Here is a 24065-nt window from a genome sequence, read left to right as displayed (position 1 = left end):
AAAAACACATCTACTACTTTTAAACTCATTTCATAATCTTTTCCTCATTATTTCCTGATTTAATTAAAGTACATTCCATTACACTTGTTTTATTTTGGTTGATATTCACCTTTCAAGACACCATCCATTTTATTCAACTGTTCTTCCAAATCCTTTGCCGTATGTGACAGAATTCCAATGTCTAAGGCAAACCACACAATTTTTACTTCTTGCTGAACTTTCATTCCATTCCGAAATTTCACCTTAGTTTCCTTTATTGCTTGTTCACCGTACAGGTTCAATTACAATGCTACAACCTGTCTCACTCACTTCTCAACTACTAATTCCCTTTAATGTTCATCGACTATTGTAACTGTACTCTGTTTTCTGTACAAGTTGTACTTTCGCTCCCTATGTTTTAGCCCTGCGGCTTTCAGCGTTTCGAAGAGTGTGTTCGAATCAACACTGTCAAAAGGTTTCCCTAAATCTATAAAACCTACAAATGTGTGTTCGAATCAAAACAGTCAAAAGGTTTCTCTAAATCTATAAAAGCTACAAATGTAAGTTTGTCTTCGTTTAAACTATTATCTAAGGCTGCTTGTAGCGTCAGTTTTGCCTCACGTTTTTCTGTGTTTCTCTGGGCCTTATACTGTTCTTCCTGTGACCGGTTTCTACCAGTCTCTACATTCATCTGTAAATAATTCGTGTCAGTATTTTGTAAGCATGAAGTGCTTAGAGCCATCTGAACCATTTCCTTCCCAGTGAGCAGTCTGGCGTAGTGCTAAGACACTGGACTCGCATTCGGGAGGACTGGTTTTCAGATTAACGTATGGGAATCCTCCTTTAGTTTTTTTCTGATTAGTGAGTTGACTTACTTTCAGAATGAATAACCACATTTCTTCGTATATCGCTAAGCTAAATGCACCTTCATCACTGTATTTTTACACTGCTGTTACCAAATTGCAAGGTGTAATATGCTCACTGTCGCAGTGACTTTATCTTCTGAGTTGTGTACATCTGTCACGTGAAGTGCGATTTGACGTCTTTGCTAGGTCAACTAGTACCCTTTTTCTTACTAGATGGTACAACTGTACGTAACTTGTTTTGGAAGTAGTGTGCTACAGTTGCTGCGCGTTCTCGTTGTCATGCTCTGATGATGATGATCTTCTTAACGGTGCAGCGTATCACAGCTGTTCCGGACCGCCGACCTGTCATATACGCTGCCTACGCATCGCGCCACCGTCTACGTGACGGGTCTGCTCTTGGGATACGCGCTACGCAGGTCTCCCACTGTCGCCTTCTCAAAGGTTGGTAGCTTTCATTCATGTTCTCACTTACGTGACCTCATTACGATGTATAAAAAATGAGTAGAAATATGTAAAAAGTCTTCCAATGATGCATTAGTTTTACGACGCATTCAGCTGCAACTATCTTTTCGCATATTGGATAAATCCTTGCAAGAGGCAGTTACAGACAAGTATTTAACATTATATTTGAATCCTTTAAGAACGTTAGGTTTATCATCGTTCGCTCAAAATAAAAGAAGTTCAGATTTAATACTATCATTACCAAGGTAATATGATACATGTAATACCGAAGGGGGAGGATCAGAAACAAAGTGGCAATTTAATTTGTCATAATGCAAGTTTATTTGCTTCTAACACTACTGAGAACGTATAAAACTACTTAGACATTATTTTTATATACTCGGTAATAAAAATTAAATTATAATAAGGACAGAATTATGAGGGTGAGTCAAATGAAAACCTTAAATTTGTAACAACAAATCGAATTTCGCGTAGTGAAGGTGTGAAACCTATTGGAATTCATCGACGAATGAAGGTTCAGTACGGTGATGCATATTTGTCACAGCAGCAAGTCTACGAGTGGAGCAGGAAGTTTGCAAATGTTGTGACTTCAGTGGAAGATGCTCCTCGTCCAGGTCAGGCAGAACGAGTTGTGACTCAACAGAACATTGCAGCAATTGAAGTCATAGTGAAGGAAAACTGCCGAGTAACACTGAATAATATTGCAGCATATTTACAGATTAGTCGTGGGTCAGCACACCACATTGTGCATGATGTGCTCCAGTTTCACAAAGTGCCTGCAAGATGGGTGCCACGGCAGCTGACTCCAGAAATGAGAGAACGACGTGTTGATGCTTGTGAAGAACTTCTTTGGCGCTTTGATCTAGAAGGTGATGGCTTCCTTGCAAGAATTGTTATTGGGGACGAAACCTGGGTTCACTTCCACCAACCGGAAACGAAGAGAGCGAGCAAGGAATGGCACACCAGACCTTGCTCCAAGTGATTTCCATATGTTTGGACCACTCAAAGACGCAATGGGAGGAAAGAAGTTCCGTTCTGATGAAGAGGTACGCCACACGGTGCATGAGTGGTTGCACGGGCTACCAAAAGAATTTTTTTCTAAATGAATTTATCACTTCGTAAGCGCTGGAGGACTTGCCCCGAACGTGGGGGAGATTATGTTGAAAAGCGATACAGCTTTGTACCACTTCTGCACAATAAGTAATATTTTAAAAATATTTAAGATTTTCATTTGACTCACCCTCGTAACAAATCATAAAATTCACTTTGTATATTTTTTCCAGTAACGCTCATAAATGTGTTCTCTTATAAAAGACAACTATTTAATTTCAGTCTACTACATGAAGTAAACAGAATTTACTGTCCCATTCTGAAACACATTTTCCACACAACACTGTCTTCTTGCGTTCTTTTCCACAGACGCTTTTGCGGCTCGGAGAGCAGGCAACAGTTGATATTCCCAAGTTGTTGTACTTGATCCTTTTAGATGCAGATTATTGGCAGCATAGGTGGACCGTTCACGTATATCTGGCTCTGCTGTCGATGGTGAAGGTTCCATAATGCGCTAATGTTCCGTTGTGTCATTCTTTCCATAGCCATAATTACTGGCTTCTGAAGCCCGTACAAATTTCGGGCCTGTTTACCTACATGAGGCCTCATTAATTCAAGACCTAAATTACTGAGAAAAACTCTTCTGCGATTTAGTAAATTCTTTTTCCAATTTAGAAAGTTGAAAAGGAACACTGAATAGGCATTTGCTGCTGCTGTAGAAGAGGAACGTAGGCCATCTTGTTCCTCTCTTCGTGCTGTAATGTCTTGCCATCTTGTCTGCGGTGTCCTCGCCTCTCTTTGTAGAATTAAAAAAAGATTTACGTTAGTCTATTTTGAATCTTCACTAATCACCCTTTCTGAGTGATAAGTCAAAAGCATCAACAGCAGTCGCTTTGTTTTCTCACGGGCTAGAGTTGTTGCGAGAGTAACTGGTAGCCCCTGTGCCTGAAGGTCAGTATATGCAAAGATGGATGAGCGTTCACTGCGGCCAGTTGTAGTCTTTACCTCTTCAGGTACGTGTCGTCTTTTCGACCGCAGGGTGCCAACAATAGTGAGGTGAAAATCATTCCATGGAGTTTCAGCAAGCTCCACTGCAGTGTAGTACCGATCCGTGGTAACGTTGCTGCCTAATTTCTCAGTGGATTTTATTAGTCTCTTTAGTATATCCATTGTTCCGTTTACATAATGTGCATTTCTAGACTTTCCTGTATAGACGACCACGCTTATCACATATATAGCCTCATAATCAGACAGCATTCTAATTAGAATGCCGTATTTTCCGGGCCTTTCTTTTAGAAAACCACGGAACAAAGACAACATCTCATCCACTGGGATGTGTAAACCAGGAACGAAATACAATGAAAATGAAGAAATCAAGCTTTCAAAAACTTCTCTCATTGGAGCAAACTTCTCAGTCTGGCGACGAATTTCTCTTGTATTCTTATCAGCAAACCCCAGTATTTTAGTCAGTTCGAAAAATAGGGCCCGACTCCTTGATCCACAGCACACTTGTAGACTCTGAAGTATAGACCATAAATCTTGGACAGTTATCTTATTGTCATGATTGAAACCCATGATTAGAAAGAGCCCCATGTAACAAAATCTGTGTGTTGAATATCTAGTCGAGAAGTCTCTTCATTTGAGTATACTTTTATGAAATTCATAACATAAGGTGTAAAAAGAACTCCATAGCCTTTTTCGGAGACTCAATTTCTCCTTTTTTCTTAGCTCGGTTCCTTCTCGCATCATGTTTTGTACAGAACGCCGATATTCTCGAGATTGCTCCGTAACATACTCGCTTCCACTTTTGGCGATGAATTTATCACAGTTGGTATCACAAACATCTGGTGGGTTGGGCTGAACCTGATCTTCATTCTCAGACGGTGAATCAGTTCCGATTTTTTCCACATCATCATCCACTTCACTTTCATTTAAATCTGATTCGTTCAATACTTCTTCAAGCGCTCTTTCACCAGAACTATCATGTAGACGATGTCTACTCATGTTACTTGTTCAACAGCAGGAAAAACAGTGAAAATAAAAACGGTCGACTTCATAAAAATAAGTTCGAAGGTGAGAATGCAAAAGTTCGTTTCGTTTGTTTTAAATATTTAAAACCAAAGTCTCAGCCACCTGGAATCTTTCTTTGGAATTACCGATGGGGGCAGTGATCGCTCCCGGTAAAATGGGATGGCCAGATGTCACTATGTAGTGCAGGACAAGTGCTGTCTTGAGAGGAATGGCTGTTATTAAGTTCGCCGTAGCTTTTGACGCAAGCGTATATGCTTTATGACGCAATGTATGTATGCGAGGGGGTTCAATAAGTAATGTGAAACATTTTTTCTGAAAGCAGGTTGGTTTTACTTAAAATTCCAAACACCGTATTATTCCCCACTCTTCTGGGTACAAAAGCCCGTAGTCTCCGTTCAATGCGACGACCTTGCGCCGCCCTACTGGCACTGGCTGCTTGCCCGCATGTTACCACACTAATGTTCGATGTTGGAGCAACGTCTTGCTGCATCTATAACCTCCCCAGCATGCAAGTACTGCTTCCCGTGCAGTGCATTCAGCACTGGCGCAAACAGATGGATGTCTGAAGGTGCGAGTTCCAGGCTGTCGGGTGGATGAGGAACAATAGTCCAATGCAGTTTTGTGAAGTCTTCTCGGGTGCGCAGACTTGAAGATAATGCTTGTTTTGTGGGGTGCTCAACTGCGCGATTATCAGCACACGTACGAAGTTCCAATTTTTCGCAGTCCAATTTTTACATAGTCCAATCTAGCCACTGTCACCAGTGATGATTATCATGATGATGATGATGATGAAATGACGAGGACAACACAAACACCCAGTTCCTGTCTAACATTCTGCGTGGTGTCTGTTTGTTCTATATCGTGTCTCCCTACCACTTTCGCGCAACGACGCTCTGAGCGTGTTTTTTGGGGAATTGACTAGTTTGAACCTGGGACCTGTTGCTGGTAAGGAGACGTCAGACCACACATGACATGTAGAGTTCAGAAGAGTTCAGTGAGACTAGCGATGATATAACCAAATACTTAATTATTTCAGCGTCAGCTCCACTGCACTCCCTGTAAAAGACTCTTAATACTAACTAAATTTAGTGGAAGGGATTCAAGGCTTTCCTATTTTTAGTTAGCCGGTAAAATAACGTCGAGAAAGCAGTTAAGTTTACCATTGGCAATTTTATTCTACTCACAAAACATTGTTTATAAATTGCATTATTGATAAAAGGAAATGTTTTAATACAGGATGGTAAAAACCAACTGCGTTCAACAAAAATGTGAACGAATATTCCCTGAATGGGTTTCCAAGTTCTACAATGGATCGAAGGATGACCTATGTCATATTGTTGTTGTTGTTGTGGTCTTCAGTCCTGAGACTGGTTTGATGCAGCTCTCCATGCTACTCTATCCTGTGCAAGCTTCTTCATCTCCCAGTACCTACTGCAATCTACATCCTTCTGAATCTGCTTAGTGTATTCATCTCTTGGTCTCCCTCTACGATTTTTATCCTCCACGCTGCCCTCCAATACTAAATTGGTGATCCCTTGATGCCTCAGAACATGTCCTACCAACCGATCCCTCCTTCTGGTCAAGCTGTGCCATAAACTCCTCTTCTCCCCAATCCTATTCAATACTTCCTCATTAGTTATGTGATCTACCCATCTAATCTTCAGCATTCTTCTGTAGCACCACATTTCGAAAGCTTCTATTCTCTTCTTGTCCAAACTATTTTTCGTCCATGTTTCACTTCCATACATGGCTACGCTCCATACAAATACTTTCAGAAATGACTTCCTGACACTTAAATCTATACTTGATGTTAACAAATTTCTCTTCTTCAGAAACGCTTTCCTTACCATTGCCAGTCTACATTTTATATCCTCTCTACTTCGACCATCATCAGTTATTTTGCTCCCCAAACAGCAAAATTCCTTTACTACTTTAAGTGTCTCATTTCCTAATCCAATTCCCTCAGCATCACCCGACTTAATTCGACTACATTCCATTATCCTCGTTTTGCTTTTGTTGATGTTCATCTTATATCCTCCTTTCAAGACGCTATCCATTCCATTCAACTGCTCTTCCAAGTCCTTTGCTGTCTCTGACAGAATTACAGTGTCATCGGCGAACCTCAAAGTTTTTATTTCTTCTCCATGGATTTTAATACCTACTCCGAATTTTTCCTTTGTTTCCTTCACTGCTTGTTCAATATACAGATTGAATAACATCGGGGAGAGGCTACAACCCTGTCTTACTCCCTTCCCAACAACTGCTTCCCTTTCATGTCCCTCTACTCTTATAACTGCCATCTGGTTTCAGTACAAACTGTAAATAGCCTTTCGCTCCCTGTATTTTACCCCTGCCACCTTTAGAGTTGAAAGAGAGTATTCCAGTCAACATTGTCAAAAGCTTTCTCTAAGTCTACAAATGCTAGAAACGTAGATTTGCCGTTACTTAATCTTTCTTCTAAGATAAGTCGTAAGGTCAGTATTGCCTCACGTGTTCCAGTATTTCTACGGAATCCAAACTGATCTTCCCCGAGGTCGGCTTCTACTAGTTTTTCCATTCGTCTGTAAAGAATTCGTGTTAGTATTTTGCAGCTGTGGCTTATTAAACTGATTGTTCGGTAATTTTCACATCTGTCAACACCTGCTTTCTTTGGGATTGGAATTATTATATTCTTGTTGAAGTTTGAGGGTATTTCGCCTGTTTCATACATCTTGCTTACCAGAGCGTAGAGTTTTGTCAGGACTGGCTCTCCCAAGGCCGTTGGTAGTTCCAATGGAATGTTGTCTACTCCGGGGGCCTTGTTTCGACTCAGGTCTTTCAGTGCTCTGTCAAACTCTTCATGCAGTATCGTATCTCCCATTTCATCTTCATCTACATCCTCTTCCATTTCCATAATATTGTCCTCAAGTACATCGCCCTTGTATAGACCCTCTATATACTCCTTCCACCTTTCTGCTTTCCCTTCTTTGCTTAGAACTGCGTTTCCATCTGAGCTCTTGATGTTCATACAAGTGTACAAGTGGTTCTCTTATCTCCAAAGGTCTCTTTAATTTTCGTGCAGGCAGTATCTATCTTACCCCTAGTGAGATAAGCCTCTACATCCTTACATTTGTCCTCTAGCCATCCCTGCTTAGCCATTTTGCACTTCCTGTCGATCTCATTTTTGAGACGTTTGTATTCCTTTTTGCCTGCTTCACTTGCTGCATTTCTATATTTTCTCCTTTCATCAATTAAATTCAATATTTGTTCTGTTACCCAAGGATTTCTACTAGCCCTCGTCTTTTTACCTACTTGATCCTCTGCTGCCTTCACTACTTCATCCCTCAGAGCTACCCATTCTTCTTCTACTGTATTTCTTTCCCCCATTCCTGTCAATTTTTCCCTTATGCTCTCCCTGAAACTCTGTACAACCTCTGGTTCTTTCAGTTTATCCAGGTCCCATCTCCTTAAATTCCCACCTTTTTGCAGTTTCTTCAGTTTTAATCTACAGGTCATAACCAATGGATTGTGGTCAGAGTCCACATCTGCCCCTGGAAATGTCTTACAATTTAAAACCTGGTTCCTAAATCTCTGTCTTACCATTATATAATCTATCTGATACCTTTTAGTATCTCCAGGGTTCTTCCATGTATATAACCTTCTTTCATGATTCTTAAACCAAGTGTTACCTATGATTAAGTTATGCTCTGTGCAAAATTCTTCCAGGCGGCTTCCTCATTCATTTCTTAGCCCCAATCCATATTCAACTACTACGTTTCCTTCTCTACCTTTTCCTACTACCGAATTCCAGTCACCCACGACTATTAAATTTTCGTCACCCTTCACTATCTGAATAATTTCTTTTATTTCGTCATACATTTCATCAATTTCTTCGTCATCTGCCGAGCTAGTTGGCATATAAACTTGTACTACTGTAGTAGGTGTGGGCTTCGTATCTATCTTGGCAACAATAATGCGTTCACTATGCTGTTTGTAGTAGCTTACCCGCATTCCTATTTTCCTATTTATTATTAAACCTACTCCTGCATTACCCCTATTTGATTTTGTGTTTATAACCCTGTAGTCAACTGACCAGAAGTCTTGTTCCTCCTGCCACCGAACTTCACGAATTCCCACTATATCTAACTTTAACCTATCCATTTCCCTTTTTAAATTTTCTAACTTACCTGCCCTATTAAGTGATCTGACATTCCATGCTCCGATCCGTAGAACGCCAGTTTTCTTTCTCCTGATAACGACATCCTCTTGAGTAGTCCCCGCCCGGAGATCCGAATGGGGGACTATTTTACCTCCGGAATATTTTACCCAAGAGGACGCCATCATCACTTAATCATACAGTAAAGCTGAATGCCCTCGGGAAAAATTACGGCCGTAGTTTCCCCTTGCTTTCAGCCGTTCACAGTACCAGCACAGCAAGGCCGTTTTGGTTATTGTTACAAGGCCAGATCAGGCAATCATCGAGACTGTTGCCCTTGCAACTACTGGAAAGGCTGCTGCCCCTCTTCAGGAACCACACGTTTGTCTGGCCTCTCAACAGATACCCCTCCGTTGTTGTTGCACCTACGGTACGGCTATCTGTATTGCTGAGGTACGCAAGCCTCCCCACCAACCATGGGGGGGGGGGGGGGGGGACCTATGCCATAACACATCTAGAATCTAGGTTTAAATTAAGTTTCACAAAAGAGAAAACTATCAAAATGGTCTACAGTGATCTTCAATTATCTTTAATTACTTATCTAACTTGTAAATTACAGTGGCTGATGTGGCTTCTCAATAAATATATAACAGAAAAATCATCGCGTTTCAGATTTTTACTTCAAGTGGCAAATGAGAACACCATGAGCTTTAATTGAGGATCGACACTAGTATTACGCAAAAAGGGGGTGTAACAGATGAGACTTCTGCAGTTCTGAGTGAAGCTTTATGCGCTGTTATGCGGCATCGCGTGCGTTCATTACCTTGTCGGGGTTCGTCAGGGGGCGGCGGGCAGCACAGTTCCGCCCACCTCGCCGTCTCGGAAGCAACTCGCTACTAACTTCTCCTTACTACAATTTACCGAAGTTGGTTTAAAAAAACTATCTGGCTGAGTTTTCATCTGACCAATAAGGATCTCAATGTTAACCTTAAGCTCTGCCTACAAAAATTCTGTCTATCCAATGAGAAACGTTATACTTTTCGTTGTGGGGCAATGTTTTTAAAGTTTGCAACGTAACAGAGACGCGAAAAAGTCTCACGCTAACACCTGCAGCTGGTGTGGTCCTTTTAGTGTTATCGTAAGATCTATACTGTTTTTCTGGAGGGCTCTAGCTTTTAACATGGGCTGGTGGGTGGTGCTAGCGGTTAGCTGGCGACGTGGGTGTCCGTCCCTTACCGTAGGGCCTTCCAGCTTAACACGGTTCGGCTGTCGGCTTCTGTTCTCGTTTCTCCCCTCGGAACTGCGTCTGTCTCACGGTGGGAAGGTATGACATGCATTTAGGCATTCTTGTGTTAGTGTGTGGTATTCCATTTACTCACTCGTTACTCGTATTACTTTGGTTAATTTAATGTCACGATTTATTTGGAGCTATGTGACATACTACTGGATTTGCTTATCACGTCAGGGTTTTCATGGAAGGTGTTGGATTTGCCTGACACCTTACACCTGGACAGAGAAAATCCCCAATCTGGCTGTGGGCAGACTTGTGTGGCGCTTTGCATTGTCATGGAGAAGGAGATGTTCGTTACCATTTTTGTGGAGACAAGTTTAAGCCCTTTCGTCAACTTCCTGAGGGTAGCACAAACTTCTGAGTTGATTGTTGCACTATGAGGGAGGCCATTCTGCTATAGCCTACGAATATCTACGATGCTCTGGTTTTCGCTAAAAGAAACTCAATGACAGCTCTTTGCTTGGAACTCACCTACGTTACAGGTGCCATTTTGAAGGCTACGTATAGCACCGCCACCCATCGGAACTTTATCATACTATTGGACTGAAGGGCGAGCATTCCAAGATGTCCCATAGCAAAATTTTGCATTTTTCAAGCAAAATTTGTCAATAAAAAAAAGCTTGTTGCATTACTTATCGAATGCCCCTCGTGTCTTTTCAAACCGATGGTAAGCAGGGTTATGGCCGAGCTAGGAAGTTCAAAGTGAAGGTCAGGCACACCAACATCAATTTACATGATGTTACTGTAAGATGCCTAGTTAGTTAGAACTTACAGCTCTAGAATGTGACAGGCTGCTGTGTGATAAATTTCGCAATAAAATAAGTCATGTATGTTCGTATAAAATTTTGTTCAATATGAATTCCCACGACTTCACAAGTTTCCAGTTATGATTATATCGATGTTTTTACTTCCGTTTTTGTGCCATTTACTTTTTTCCGCAGTGAAGAGAACGAAATCTATCCACAGAAATTTACTCACAGATGGCGACTTAAAAGCTTATCGTCGAATCAGCAGTGTACAGAATGTGGTATGGGACTTTAATTCTGCAGCGAAAAGGAAAATAAGTTGAGCTGATTGGCATTCAGTGTTTTTATGCTTAAAGTGTCAATAAAATAATACGGAAACACAAGTTGATGTCAATATACACTTCGTCCGAAAACTGTATTCATTAGAAGCGTACATTAATCGTGAGAAATATAATTTTTTTTACTTAGATGCACATGTTCTTTGCCTCATTAATTAAAAGAAAAGTAAGATACGTTTCATTTTCATTTCTCATCAGTGGAACAGTCTTAGGGAATAAATTTCCCGCAAAGGCATTAATTAGCCATCGCAAAGCGATACACGTGCATGTCAATAGGAATAACATTACCGGCCGCAGGACAGAGTCGTTGATAACAGTTTCTCGTGACGAGCTGCCTTGCTTCTGAACCTTCTCCCCTCGCCTCGCCTTCCCCTACCAGTACTCGCTGTGAGCCGTACGGTTACTCACTGCTCAGACGAGAGCGCAGTCCAGGTCGCGTGAGCAGATCGGTGAACAGGCGTCTTCTACGTCGCTAATGCTGACTTAACAAAATCTATGGAGTTACCTACAGTTATCTGAAATATCACCTACAACTTGAGGCTGTTGTACGTTCGAGAGGATAACAGCAGCCGAGAAGCTGGAAACGAGTAGAGCGAAATTCTGCAAAATCAGCGGTTGCGAGACAAACGAGGAAAAGTTTTTAAAAATTATACTGTACGACCTGTTCAAATACTCTATCCCCACAATAGCAAACCACTTTTGCGGTGTTCAGTATGCGAGTATTTAGACGTTGAACCCACGTTAGGAAGCCAGTTATATGGTCTTCAATACTGAGAGCTGCTGACTAGCATACTATACAATATTACGTACTACAATAATTCTGAAGTTACTTTAACTTACAGATTCCGTGTTGTGTCCTTCAAAACGTTAAAAACAGAACCCTTATTGTGGACAGTGAACTGTGTAAGTAACGTGTTATATGCGTGTCTACATAACAGGTCAACATTGCGCGAGTTTATATCATAGTAAAGTAACGAGATTAATACAGCAAACAGAACGTCTAAAAGTATCATGCTGTACGGAGAAAGCATTTGAGAGTCGGAAATACACTCCTGGAAATGGAAAAAAGAACACATTGACACCGGTGTGTCAGACCAACCATACTTGCTCGGGACACTGCGAGAGGGCTGTACAAGCAATTATCACACGCACGGCACAGCGGACACACCAGGAACCGCGGTGTTGGCCGTCGAATGGCGCTAGCTGCGCAGCATTGGTGCACCGCCGCCGTCAGTGTCAGCCAGTTTGCCGTGGCATACGGAGCTCCATCGCAGTCTTTAACACTGGTAGCATGCCGCGACAGCGTGGACGTGAACCGTATGTGCAGTTGACGGACTTTGAGCGAGGGCGTATAGTGGGCATGCGGGAGACCGGGTGGACGTACCGCCGAATTGCTCAACACGTGGGGCCTGAGGTCTCCACAGTACATCGATGTTGTCGCCAGTGGTCGGCGGAAGGTGCACGTGCCCGTCGACCTGGGACCGGACCGCAGCGACGCACGGATGCACGCCAAGACCGTAGGATCCTACGCAGTGCCGTAGGGGACCGCACCGCCACTTCCCAGCAAATTAGGGACACTGTTGCTCCTGGGGTATCGGCGAGGACCATTCGCAACCGTCTCCATGAAGCTGGGCTACGGTCCCGCACACCGTTAGGCCGTCTTCCGCTCACGCCCCAACATCGTGCAGTCCGCCTCCAGTGGTGTCGCGACAGGCGTGAATGGAGGGACGAATGGAGACGTGTCGTCTTCAGCGATGAGAGCCGCTTCTGCCTTGGTGCCAATGATGGTCGTATGCGTGTTTGGCGCCGTGCAGGTGAGCGCCACAATCAGGACTGCATACGACCGAGGCACACAGGGCCAACACCCGGCATCATGGTGTGGGGAGCGATCTCCTACACTGGCCGTACACCACTGGTGATCGTCGAGGGGACACTGAATAGTGCACGGTACATCCAAACCGTCATCGAACCCATCGTTCTACCATTCCTAGACCGGCAAGGGAACTTGCTGTTCTAACAGGACAATGCACGTCCGCATGTATCCCGTGCCACCCAACGTGCTCTAGAAGGTGTAAGTCAACTACCCTGGCCAGCAAGATCTCCGGATCTGTCCCCCATTGAGCATGTTTGGGACTGGATGAAGCGTCGTCTCACGCGGTCTGCACGTCCAGCACGAACGCTGGTCCAACTGAGGCGCCAGGTGGAAATGGCATGGCAAGCCGTTCCACAGGACTACATCCAGCATCTCTACGATCGTCTCCATGGGAGAATAGCAGCCTGCATTGCTGCGAAAGGTGGATATACACTGTACTAGTGCCGACATTGTGCAAGCTCTGTTGCCTGTGTCTATGTGCCTGTGGTTCTGTCAGTGTGATCATGTGATGTATCTGACCCCAGGAATGTGTCAATAAAGTTTCCCCTTCCTGGGACAATGAATTCACGGTGTTCTTATTTCAATTTCCAGGAGTGTATTACCTCATACGCATCGCGCGGAAAATAAATAAAGAAAAATGGTTTCTGTCAGGAGAAAATGTTATTTAACAACAAACAAAACTATTACATCCTTATCAGAGCCAGCAGCTCCACAATAGCCGGATTCATAACGAGAGGCCACAGAGAAATGCTATTGCAGCGTCGGCGTCTTGCTGCAGGAGAATGCTGTCCCCGTAGACAAGTTGCCGATTCGCTGTAGCCTTCCAACCACCTCATGGAAACACACAGGCAGCTACCCCTCTACAGCCATCTTAGAATTACCCACTGACGTAACAGAATGTGACGACGGTCTGTATTACCCTCCCCTGGGCAGCAGCCACTCCCAGACGGCAGTTTCTAAGCAAACCATAAGACAGGTAACATTAATAAGTCACTGAGATTTAAATGAAGATCACGTTGAGTCTAGCTTTTGGAAATCGTTTGTTTCTTTCCTACTAGGAAGGGATCACTAATTAATGTGGAGACTGAGGTTGTTGAGCAGGGGTTACAACTTCAGTTATAAACAAGTTAAAGTCAATCATTGGGAAATATTCTGAGAAAACAGTAAGAAACATGTGGCCAGAGCTGCCTCCGCTGACATTACATCAATACCAGCAACCCAAGATACACCAACTTTATAAAAAAAACGTACTGTAGCACAAGCTGAAATTTGTATTAAAAAGACGTATTTGAATTTCAGGTGTTTAAATAGGATACTGGCAGTGTAAGGTAATTTAACATGAACACCTTGTAGATGGAGAAATTGGATCATAGGTACGCCCCATGTTAAATTTTTTTGTAAAATATCGCAAAATGCAAATTTATTAAAATATATGTGATGGACCATTGCTAAATAATATCAAACGAGGACAGTACACAGCATTATTTAAATTTCCTTACCTGTTTATGGTCATAAAAAAGAAGTTGGCAACAGATTAAAAATCACATTCACTTTTCAAGAAAGTTCAACTGACGCTTTCGAATCAGTAGTAACTTGACGGTTTCTTAGAGTACGGCACAAAAGAAATGCAGACCACAGTTGTACAGGTGTACAGAACAATATAACTTGTGCCTGGCGCCTTGGGCCATAGTGACGTGCCGGGCGGTGGTTATCGGGACTTACGATGTGTTTAACAACTATTTCTGCACAAAAGTGCACATTTTAATTGATGAAGTAGCTTTTAAGAAATTTCGAGTCGTCCAAGACGCTGTCCTCAGATTTTAAGCAGTGGTGTTACGAAGAGTGCTGCGTGCTGTGCAGACGCGAGTGTCGGCGGCGTGGGTGACGGCGGCGACGGTGGCGCTCCTAGCGGCGTGCGGCCCGGTGCACATGGGCCGGCGCGGCTACCGGTACAGCGCCGGCGCGGCCGCCGCCTACAACGCGCTGTCGCCGCTGCTGTGGGGCGCCTTCGTGTGCTGGGTGCTGCTCGCCGCCAGCCTCGGCTGCGCCGGTACGTGCTCCCAAGGCCTTACTCGAGAAATGAAGAGCGTTTGATTCTAGCTGCCCGGTCTCACATTCGTAGTTTCAACCCTCAAACTTCAAGAGGACTGTTGCAGTTTGAGTTCCCAAGAACTTTGCGATTCGAACACATCGCGCTTTTTTTAACACACAGTTCATCTCAGACACCCCCATAAGGTCCCGTAGCTGTAACTCGTTCACACCGCTAGTCCATCGCTGTAAGTCTCTCACACCCATCCATTCCCACTTCCCAATTCTCTCTCACCCATACAGCCCAACACATTCTCGTTATCTCTTTGTGTCTCTCTGTCACTGTCTCCTGACGAACAGCCACAGTCCCCTTCGTTCCGTCCTACTTCTACTGTCTCCTATCACTGTCACTCTCATGCTCTCTCTTACTCCTAATATGTCATTCCTTCCTTCCTACTACTGCTGTCTCTTCTCACTGTTTCTCTCTTCCCTATTGTCATTGTCGTAAACTCTGTCTCTCATTATCACTGGCTCTCACACACTTCCACTTTCTCTTTATCTCCCCCTCCCCCGGCACTGTTTCTTTCACTCTTTTCCTGTCACTGTTCTCTCGCTGTCTTCAATGTTCCACTGCCGCTGCCACTGTCCCCATCTCCTTCTCTCACACTGCTATTGTCTTCTTCGCTTTTCTATAACGCTACCACTGTTTGCTATCTTCCGATGTTTATTACTTTTCCGTCTCTTTGGCACTACTGTCACTGTCTTCTCACTCAAAATATAAAAGTGTGAATTTTTTCGCATGCCAAAGTTTTTGGGGAAATTCTTAATGGTGCTGAGAAAGGTAGAATAAGGCATTTTTCAGTCAAGAACATATTTGCATATTTTGTGCTCCGATAAGCGCATTTTTCACTGGTTCCCTTCTTTTCGCTGCTGCAGCTGGACATGTAACACATATGAAAAGAAATCTATTGGTCAGTAAAATTTAGATACTTTACTTATGTGAAGCTGAAATAACAGAAAACTAATTTTACACTTCAGACGGGATTTTACATGAAAAAAAAGTGTTGAAACTTCCTGGCAAATTAAAACTCTGTGCCGGACAGCGACTCAAACTCGGGCCCTTTGCCTTTTGCGGGCAAGTGCTCTACCAACTGAGCTACCCAAGCACAACTCACGACCCCTCTTCACCGCTTCAGTTCTGCCAGTACCTCGTGTCCTATCTTCCAAACCTCACAGAAGCTTGTAATATCTCTTTATATCCGATGAATTTTTCTGATACAATTCTACCCTTGAATGACGTTTACTAATTTTCTATCTTCATAGTCGCAGAATCCATGCGCAAAGTAGTTTCATACAATAGCTATGCCATAAGCGCATAATTATTCTTTGTAGTACTCTCTCTGGTGGTTGTTAGAGAAAAGCTTCCGAGATTGTCTTCGTGCCGATTAGCCTGAGCATTGTTTGAAGAATTGTAATCTGAATTTTGAGATTTATGACAAAAGATAACTGATACGAAATTGTACGATTAAAAGGGAAATATGTATATATTGCTCCTTCATACAAAAGATGTGTAACAATTTATATTATTTGACATTTGAGAATTAATGATATTCATCGATATACTGAGCCTGAGCATTGTTTGAAGAATTGTAATCTGAATTTTGAGATTTATGACAAAAGATAACTGATACGAAATTGTACGATTAAAAGGGAAATATGTATATATTGCTCCTTCATACAAAAGATGTGTAACAATTTATATTATTTGACATTTGAGAATTAATGATATTCATCGATATACTGCGTAGTTGTTAATCAGAAGGGAACTTCCGAAAGACTGGATACGAGCCTGCATTTAATAATCCACGAGCTCCATTACTTCTTCGGAAGGTTAAACTTCTCAAAGCCAAATATCCGCTTCATCTGAGGTTCCCCGACTGATTGTACAACTCTCCCAAAAATACGAGGCATTTTATTTGTACAGATTAGCAGACTGCCGTAAAGCACGAGACTGCAGAGAAGAAGAATCATCGCCTGATTTCATTCTAACAAGTAAAATTTCTGAATCATTTTGAGTGACTGAGTTATGACTGTGTTCCCTATTACGAAAGATTGATTGCTCGAACGAATTGAGAACAACATAACTACATAATTACATAGATAGGAGGAAAAATTACTCGTACAGTGGCGCCAGTGTCACAGGACTCTCTTGGATTGTTATATAATATATGCATTTTTTTGTTTCATGAAAACCAACGAGAACGAGAGGTAACTAATCTGAAGAGAGATTCGGGCCCATAGTAAAAGGTTGCTGATACCAAGGAGCGATTTCAACTATTGAACAAGACCTATACTGCTGAACAAGGCCAGATAATTCCAATTTTTACATTTTGTAGTTAAAATAGTTTGAAATTAATTTAGAAAGAACTTTTTTCCAGATAGTAGTTAGATTGTAGAACTGTATATTGTGTGATTTTCGTATCTGGACATTGAACTTTATACCATCTGTGAAGTAATTCGAAAGTTAAGTGTGTCTGCGACAGTAAATTTGAAACTGTATTTAGTGACTAGAACCGGATATTGACAGTTATTTAATGGTATTGACTAGAGCGGCATTTAAAATGTCATTGGATCAGCAACGAGACGTATAACAGCCTTCAGCTGTTTGCGCAGAAGCAGAGGCCGCGGATAGCAATTCTGAGACTGTTTTGGCTAGCGGCAGCAATATAAATAATCCCGCTGGTTCAGAAAACATCCACACAACAGCTGATCAGACTGTTGTCGACCCATTAGTTGTTATTATGCAACAGTTGTCTCTATTAGCCGAAAATGTGTCAAACCTTGCGAAGGCTCAAGTAGAAATTAAACGAGATTTGGCAGAAGCCCAAGCGGAAGTAATACGAGACTTATCCATCATACTGTCTGAAGTAAAATGAGACTTGTCCGTTGTACAACGAGATTTTGCAGAAGGCCAAGCGGAGGTAAAATGAGACTTATTCGTTATACAATCTGAAGTAAAACGAGACTTATCAGCCATACAAAATGAACTCCAAAAACAATTAAACGAAAATCAAACAGAACTACAAAATCAATTAAGAGCAACCTTTGCCGAATTAGATCAGAGATTAAATACCCAGACACAGGAAATAAAAGAACAGGCAGAAAGGACCGAACAGAATCTTATTGCTCAAACTGAGCAGGTCCGCCAACAATGCCAAGAAAACAATAGCACATTAAAAGTCGAACTAACCGAATATGTATCCGTCAAAATTGATACAATACAAAAACAAGTAGAACTGTTTCCTCAAGTAATACAAGCTCAAGAGGACATACAGTGTTCTGTAGCTATGATACCAGAAATTATAGAATCCCAAGATAATCTAAAGAAGCAATTTGACGAAGTGAAGGAAAAACAGACGACAGTGGAACATAGAATGAATGTACTTGCGGGAAAGTTTTCAGAAATGATTTAGAGCGGCAAAATTTCCCTTCGGAAACGATAGAAGAAACTGTGAAAGTAGCTTTACAGTCAATTTCAGAGAATTCCGAAGAGAATTTTTTCAACAAAGGGTTGAAGGAAATTCGTGAACAACTTGGCGAAGAATTCTCACGTTGGAAAGAAAATATCGAAAGATCACTAAATCTCTCGCAGGAGGATTTAGAAACAGCGAAAAGTAGGAAACAAAATTCTCAATCTGCGCGTGACATTCCGTCCACGTCAAGATCCGATGTAGACAGAACTGGAACGTCACAAGTTAGATTCGATAAAACGGATAGCGACAGGGAAGAGTATGAACAGGATGATTTTTGGAATCGTAGTACCGTTGAGGAACAGATGAGTAAACAGAGACAATTTCAAATCTTTAACCCTGAGAAAAAGAATGTTCATCCTGTAGTCTTTATTCGAAGTTTCAGAGGTCTATTTCCACGATCTTGGACAGAATGGCAAAAAAAAAGTTTTGTATCTGGATATATACAAGGATCAGGAGAATTGTGGGAATCCGAACAAACATCTTCCTGTAAATGTTATAAAGAATTTGAGTAGGCTTTTCTAGCGAAATATTGGTCTGCTGGAATACAAGAAAGACTTAGGCAGGAAGTATTATATAATATATAATATATAATAATAATGGGAGAGGAGAGGATCAACCAGGGGGTGAAGGGGTTCAATACGGCGGGAGGTGTAGAGGATGCGGATATGTTCCAGGAATAGGAGCAGATGGGGGAAAGGAATGAGATCATAGGGGATCCGCGTGGGGGATGGGAGGCGTATACGGAAGGCGAGGCGGAGTGCATGACGCTCAAGGATCTGGAGGGACTTATAGAATTTAGGGGGGGGGGGCATATATCCAGGCAGGACTGGCATAACAGAGGATGGGACGGATTAAGGATTTGTAGGTGTGGAGGATGGTAGAGGGGTGCAGCCCCCACGTCCGGCCAGAGAGGAGTTTGAGGAGTCGGAGGCGGTTGTGGGCTTTGGATTGGATGGAGCGGAGATGAGGGATCCAGGTGAGGTGACGGTCAATGGTGAGGCCAAGGTAGGTGAGGGTGGAGGTGAGGCGGACAGGACGTGCGCAGACAGTAAGGGAGAAATCCAGGAGCCGGAAGGAGCGAATGGTACGACCTACGATGATTGCCTGGGTCTTGGAAGGATTGAGTTTCAGGAGCCACCGGTTACACCATGCAGCAAAAAGGTCAAGGTGATTCTGGAGAAGGCGTTGGGACCGTTGGAGAGTAGGAGCGAGGGCGAGGAATGCGGTGTCATCAGCATATTGCAAGAGGTGTACTGGAGGGGGGGGGGGGGCGGGGTAAAGAGGTCGAAACAACCCGTCGCTTTGAACTTTGAAATCATTCTCGCCACAGCTGCATTTGTCAACGGACCTTTACCCGTTCGAGTCCCCTTCCTATGGCGATAGGATCGTAACGCTGAACTAGCACATTCCCCATTCTGATAATACAGCTTCACTAAAAGCGTCTTTCCAGGTAACGTTAACATGCTGCTCTCTCTCTCATTACAGCTCCTTTTATACACGATTGCCATCGCCATCTGTCAGACATTTTGTGAACTTTTTTTTGTGTTGTTGTTGTTGTTCTAATAAAACCCCACGTCATTCAAAGCAAGTGTGTCAATTTTTACCTCTCTATCTACATCATTCCGTGGTTTATTAAGTTTTCAAATTTATACTGACTTTTTGATCACCCAGTACAATGCATGTAGATACTGTTCACGTGTGTAGGGTCCACGTTATATCGGACTAAAAAGACGCTTCGAGTGCATACAAAGCCGGGCGATGAGAAAGGTCGCAGGCTTCGTCGACTGGCGGCCGCGTATGCAAGAAACGACAAAACTGGCCTGCAGACACACCGGATGGTCATTGCGTACAAAACTTCAAACTTCGTTTTTCAGGGCAGATGTTGTTGTTGTGAACTTTAGAGCGACGACTAGTTAGATGTCACGCCCCAAGCTAAGGTATCTTATGCAAGTCTCATCATCTCCGAACACCTTTTGCAACCTGCACCCATTTAAACCTGCTACTTGTTTTCATACCTATACATCTACATGGATACTCTGCAAATCACATTTAAGTGCCTGGCACTTACACCACATTTAAGTGCCCGACAGAATTTTAACCGCCAGTACTTCCTTCCATAGCCTGACTATTCCTTCTTGCACAGGATGTGTCTTATTAACGGAACTCTTCTTTAGTTCTGTTGTACCATAAATTTCTATTTCACAGTATGTTTCGGTAACCTTCCATTAGTTACTCAACCTATACATCTGGCCTTCAACATTCATCTGTAATACATTTCAAAACCTTTTAATCTCCTCTTGTCTGAACAGGTTATCGCCCACTTTCACTTGCGTAGAAAGCTAAATTCTAAACAAATACGCTCAGAGGAGACTTCTTAACAGTTAAATTTCTATTAGATCTTAAAAATTTCCCTTCTTCAGAAATACTTTTCTGTCTAGCGCTGGTCTAAATTTTATATCCTCTCTACTTCATCCATGGTCAATTATTTTGCTGCCAAAATAGGAAAACTTATTGACTACTTCTCGGTCTCATTTCCTAATCGAATTCCTTGTGCATCAGCTGATTTTATCGTTATGTTCTAAAACGCTGCGTTTAAAAACGGGATTTCCTCTTGCTCATACCTTCGATTCTATTGGTGGTACAAAGGCAGGGTAAAGTGTTTTGGATATCCCTTGGGGTAGGGACCATTTGTATAGTATCACTATCCTACAGCACAGGGCCAAAGTATGTTACACGATTCCTACTGTTTAGTAAATGGAGAAAATCGGTTGGTTCTGTCTGCGTTTGATGTGGCCTACGACGGACCTCTTGAGACTTACGGGGGCACCATTAGATCACTGACGGTTCCTCGGAAAACCGTAAAATAGGCATTTTACTACATTTTCGCCGTCAGCAGCGGACCATAACACAGCCGAGGATACCAAGGCCACAATTCACATCAAATAGACTGAATTTTTACGATATATTCCTAAGATTGTGGTCTCTGAAACCTTGACAATTTTCTTTATTTACAAGATTTCAAGTTACACTACATATATACGTATAATCTAGCATGAGGCGGAATCTAAATTATACTTAACCGCAGCAAATTTCTCGAATTTTAATGGTGATTCTAAGCATTTATCTAAAAGAGCCATCTCCCTGTTTTCAGAAACCTTTGTCTGTTTGTGGAGGAACGCAGGAAAAACTTGTTTTTCGGATACCAAAACGCAGCCGCGCATTCCGAGACGGTTAAACACAGAAAATGGCTGTAATTTTTACGACGTATTCCTCAGATCCCGATCTCGACTAATCTTGAAAATTTTCTTGATATCTTTATCCTTTTCTGATACAGAGAGGTTCAAACTTACTCTACTTGTACACGTCAAATACGCACGCAGAGTCCTCTGTGAGGCGAAAACGTAGTTTATAAAGTGACGTAGCACGAAGAAATATTCAATAAAGTGTCCTTTATTTTCTGGGAACCCCATGTTGTAGAACTGAACAACACGCAATTTCCAGAATGAAATTTTCACTCTGCAGCGGAATGTGTGCTGATATGAAACTTCCTGGCAGATTAAAACTGTGTGTCGGACCGAGACTCGAACTCGGGAACTTTGCCTTTCGCGGGGAAGTGCTCTACCATCCGAGCTACCCAAGCACGACTCACATCCCATCTTCACAGCTTCTATTCTGCAAGCTTCGTAGAAGAGCTTGTAATTTTTCCTCCTATCTATGTAATTATGTAGGTCTCAATTCGTTCGAGAAATCAATCATTCGTAATAGGAAACACAGTCATAACTCAGTCACTCAAAATGATTCAGAAATTTTACTTGTTAGAATAAAATCAGGCGATGATTCTTCTCTGCAGGCTCGTGCGTTGCGGCAGTCTGCTAATCTGTACAAATAAAATGCCTCGTATTTCTGGGAGCGTTGTATAAGCAGTCGGGAAACCTCAGCTCAAGCGCATATTTGGCGTTGATGAAATTTAACCTTCCGAAGAAGTAATGGAGCTCTTGGATTATCAAATGCAGGTTCGTATCTAGTCTTTCGGAAGTTCCCTTCTGATTAACAACTACGCAGTATATCGATGAATATCATTAATTCTCAAATGTCAAACAATGTAAATTGTTACACATCTTTTGTATGAGGGAACAATATATATATATATATATATATATATATATATATATATATATATATATATATATATATATTCCCTTTTAATCGTACAATTTCGTATTAGTGATTTCAGGTGTGCCGCAGGGGAGTGTCATAAGACCGTTGCTATTCATAATATACATAAATGACCTTGTGGATGACATCGGAAGTTCAATGAGGCTTTTTGCAGATGATGCTGTGGTGTATCGAGAGGTTGTAACAATGGAAAATTGTACTGAAATGCAGGAGGATCTGCAGCGAATCGACGCATGGTGCAGGGAATGGCAATTGAATCTCAATGTAGACAAGTGTAATGTGCTGCGAATACACAGAAAGATAGATCCTTTATCATTTAGCTACAAAATAGCAGGTCAGCAACCGGAAGCAGTTAATACCATAAATTATCTGGGAGTACGCATTAGGAGTGATTTAAAATGGAATGATCGTATAATGTTGATCGTCGATAAAGCAGATGCCAGACTGAGATTCATTGGAAGAATCCTAAGGAAATGCAATCCGAAAACAAAGGAAGTAGGTTAGAGTACGCTTGTTCGCCCACTGCTTGAATACTGCTCAGCAGTGTGGGATCCGTACCAGATAGGAGATTAATAAAATAATAGTACCTGTGAGAACTCATCCGGAAAATATAGATGAATTAATCAAAATTTCCAGTATGTTTCGTACTTAACTAGTGTTGATTTGAGAAGTTCGTACTGGCAGGTCCAAATGGATGGAGAATCTAGGAAATATACCGCATTTATCAATGCCGGGAGAAGTTACCAATTTAGAGTTGTCCCGTTCGGACTTAATATTAGTGCCGGAATATTTATTTCAGCGTTGGATTATGTTCTTGGACCAGAATTGCAAAGTCGTATAACTGTGTTTGTTGACGACTTATTAATAGCCACGAAAACATGGGAAGAGCATTTGCATATTTTGGAAAGGATTTTTGCTGTTTTCAAGAAAACCAGAATTGCAGTAAACTTACAGAAGTCTCATTTTCCTTAACCACAAATTAAGTTCTTAGGACATACGATAGATGCGAAAGGTATCCTGCATACCGAAAAGAAGATAAGTGCAATTCGAAGTTTTCCATCACCACGGAATAAAAGACAGCTGAAGGGATTTATAGGTATGGCATCGTTCTTCCGTTGTTTCACAAAAAATCAAGCCATGAATTGTATTAAACCGGCTTCTACGGAAGGATGTGCCATGGCAATTGACTGAAGAATGTGAACTAGCTTTTCGAGACATTAAAGACCAACTCGTTAACGCATCCTTATTATATCACCCTGATATGAATTGTGGGTTCGTTCTGTCCACGGATTCATCGGATGTTGGATTAGGTGCTTGTCTCTTCCAAATAAGGAAAATTAAAGGGGTACCAACATTCTGCCCGATAGCATTTGCTAGCCGAGTGTTATTGCCCTGTGAAAGAGCCTACACGACCACAGAACTTGAAGCACTTGCAGTTATCTGGGCAGTCAAGAAGTTTAACTATTATTTATATGGTTCGAAAACGATTGTGTATTGTGACCATCAATCACTAACCTGTTTTCAAACATGTAAATTATTACATCCCAGACTATCACG

At 42.1% G+C, this 24065-nt stretch overlaps 1 protein-coding gene across 1 annotated transcript in view; it reads left to right on the top strand.

Moving 5' to 3' along the window:
- LOC126095513 (regulator of hypoxia-inducible factor 1-like) overlaps positions 1 to 24065 on the top strand; it is a 250030-nt gene that overhangs the window by 151719 nt on the left and 74246 nt on the right. The window contains exons 10-11 of the mRNA XM_049910298.1: positions 1160 to 1286; positions 14632 to 14821. Coding sequence (XP_049766255.1) covers positions 1160 to 1286; positions 14632 to 14821 — 317 coding nt within the window. The remainder of the gene's footprint in view (positions 1 to 1159; positions 1287 to 14631; positions 14822 to 24065) is intronic.

The sequence above is a fragment of the Schistocerca cancellata genome, chromosome 8 (assembly GCF_023864275.1).
Source record: "Schistocerca cancellata isolate TAMUIC-IGC-003103 chromosome 8, iqSchCanc2.1, whole genome shotgun sequence".
In the NCBI taxonomy this organism is placed as follows: Eukaryota; Metazoa; Arthropoda; class Insecta; order Orthoptera; family Acrididae; genus Schistocerca; species Schistocerca cancellata.
The sequence above is the reverse complement of the archived record's forward strand: the minus strand, read 5'-3'. Positions and strand labels throughout refer to the sequence as shown.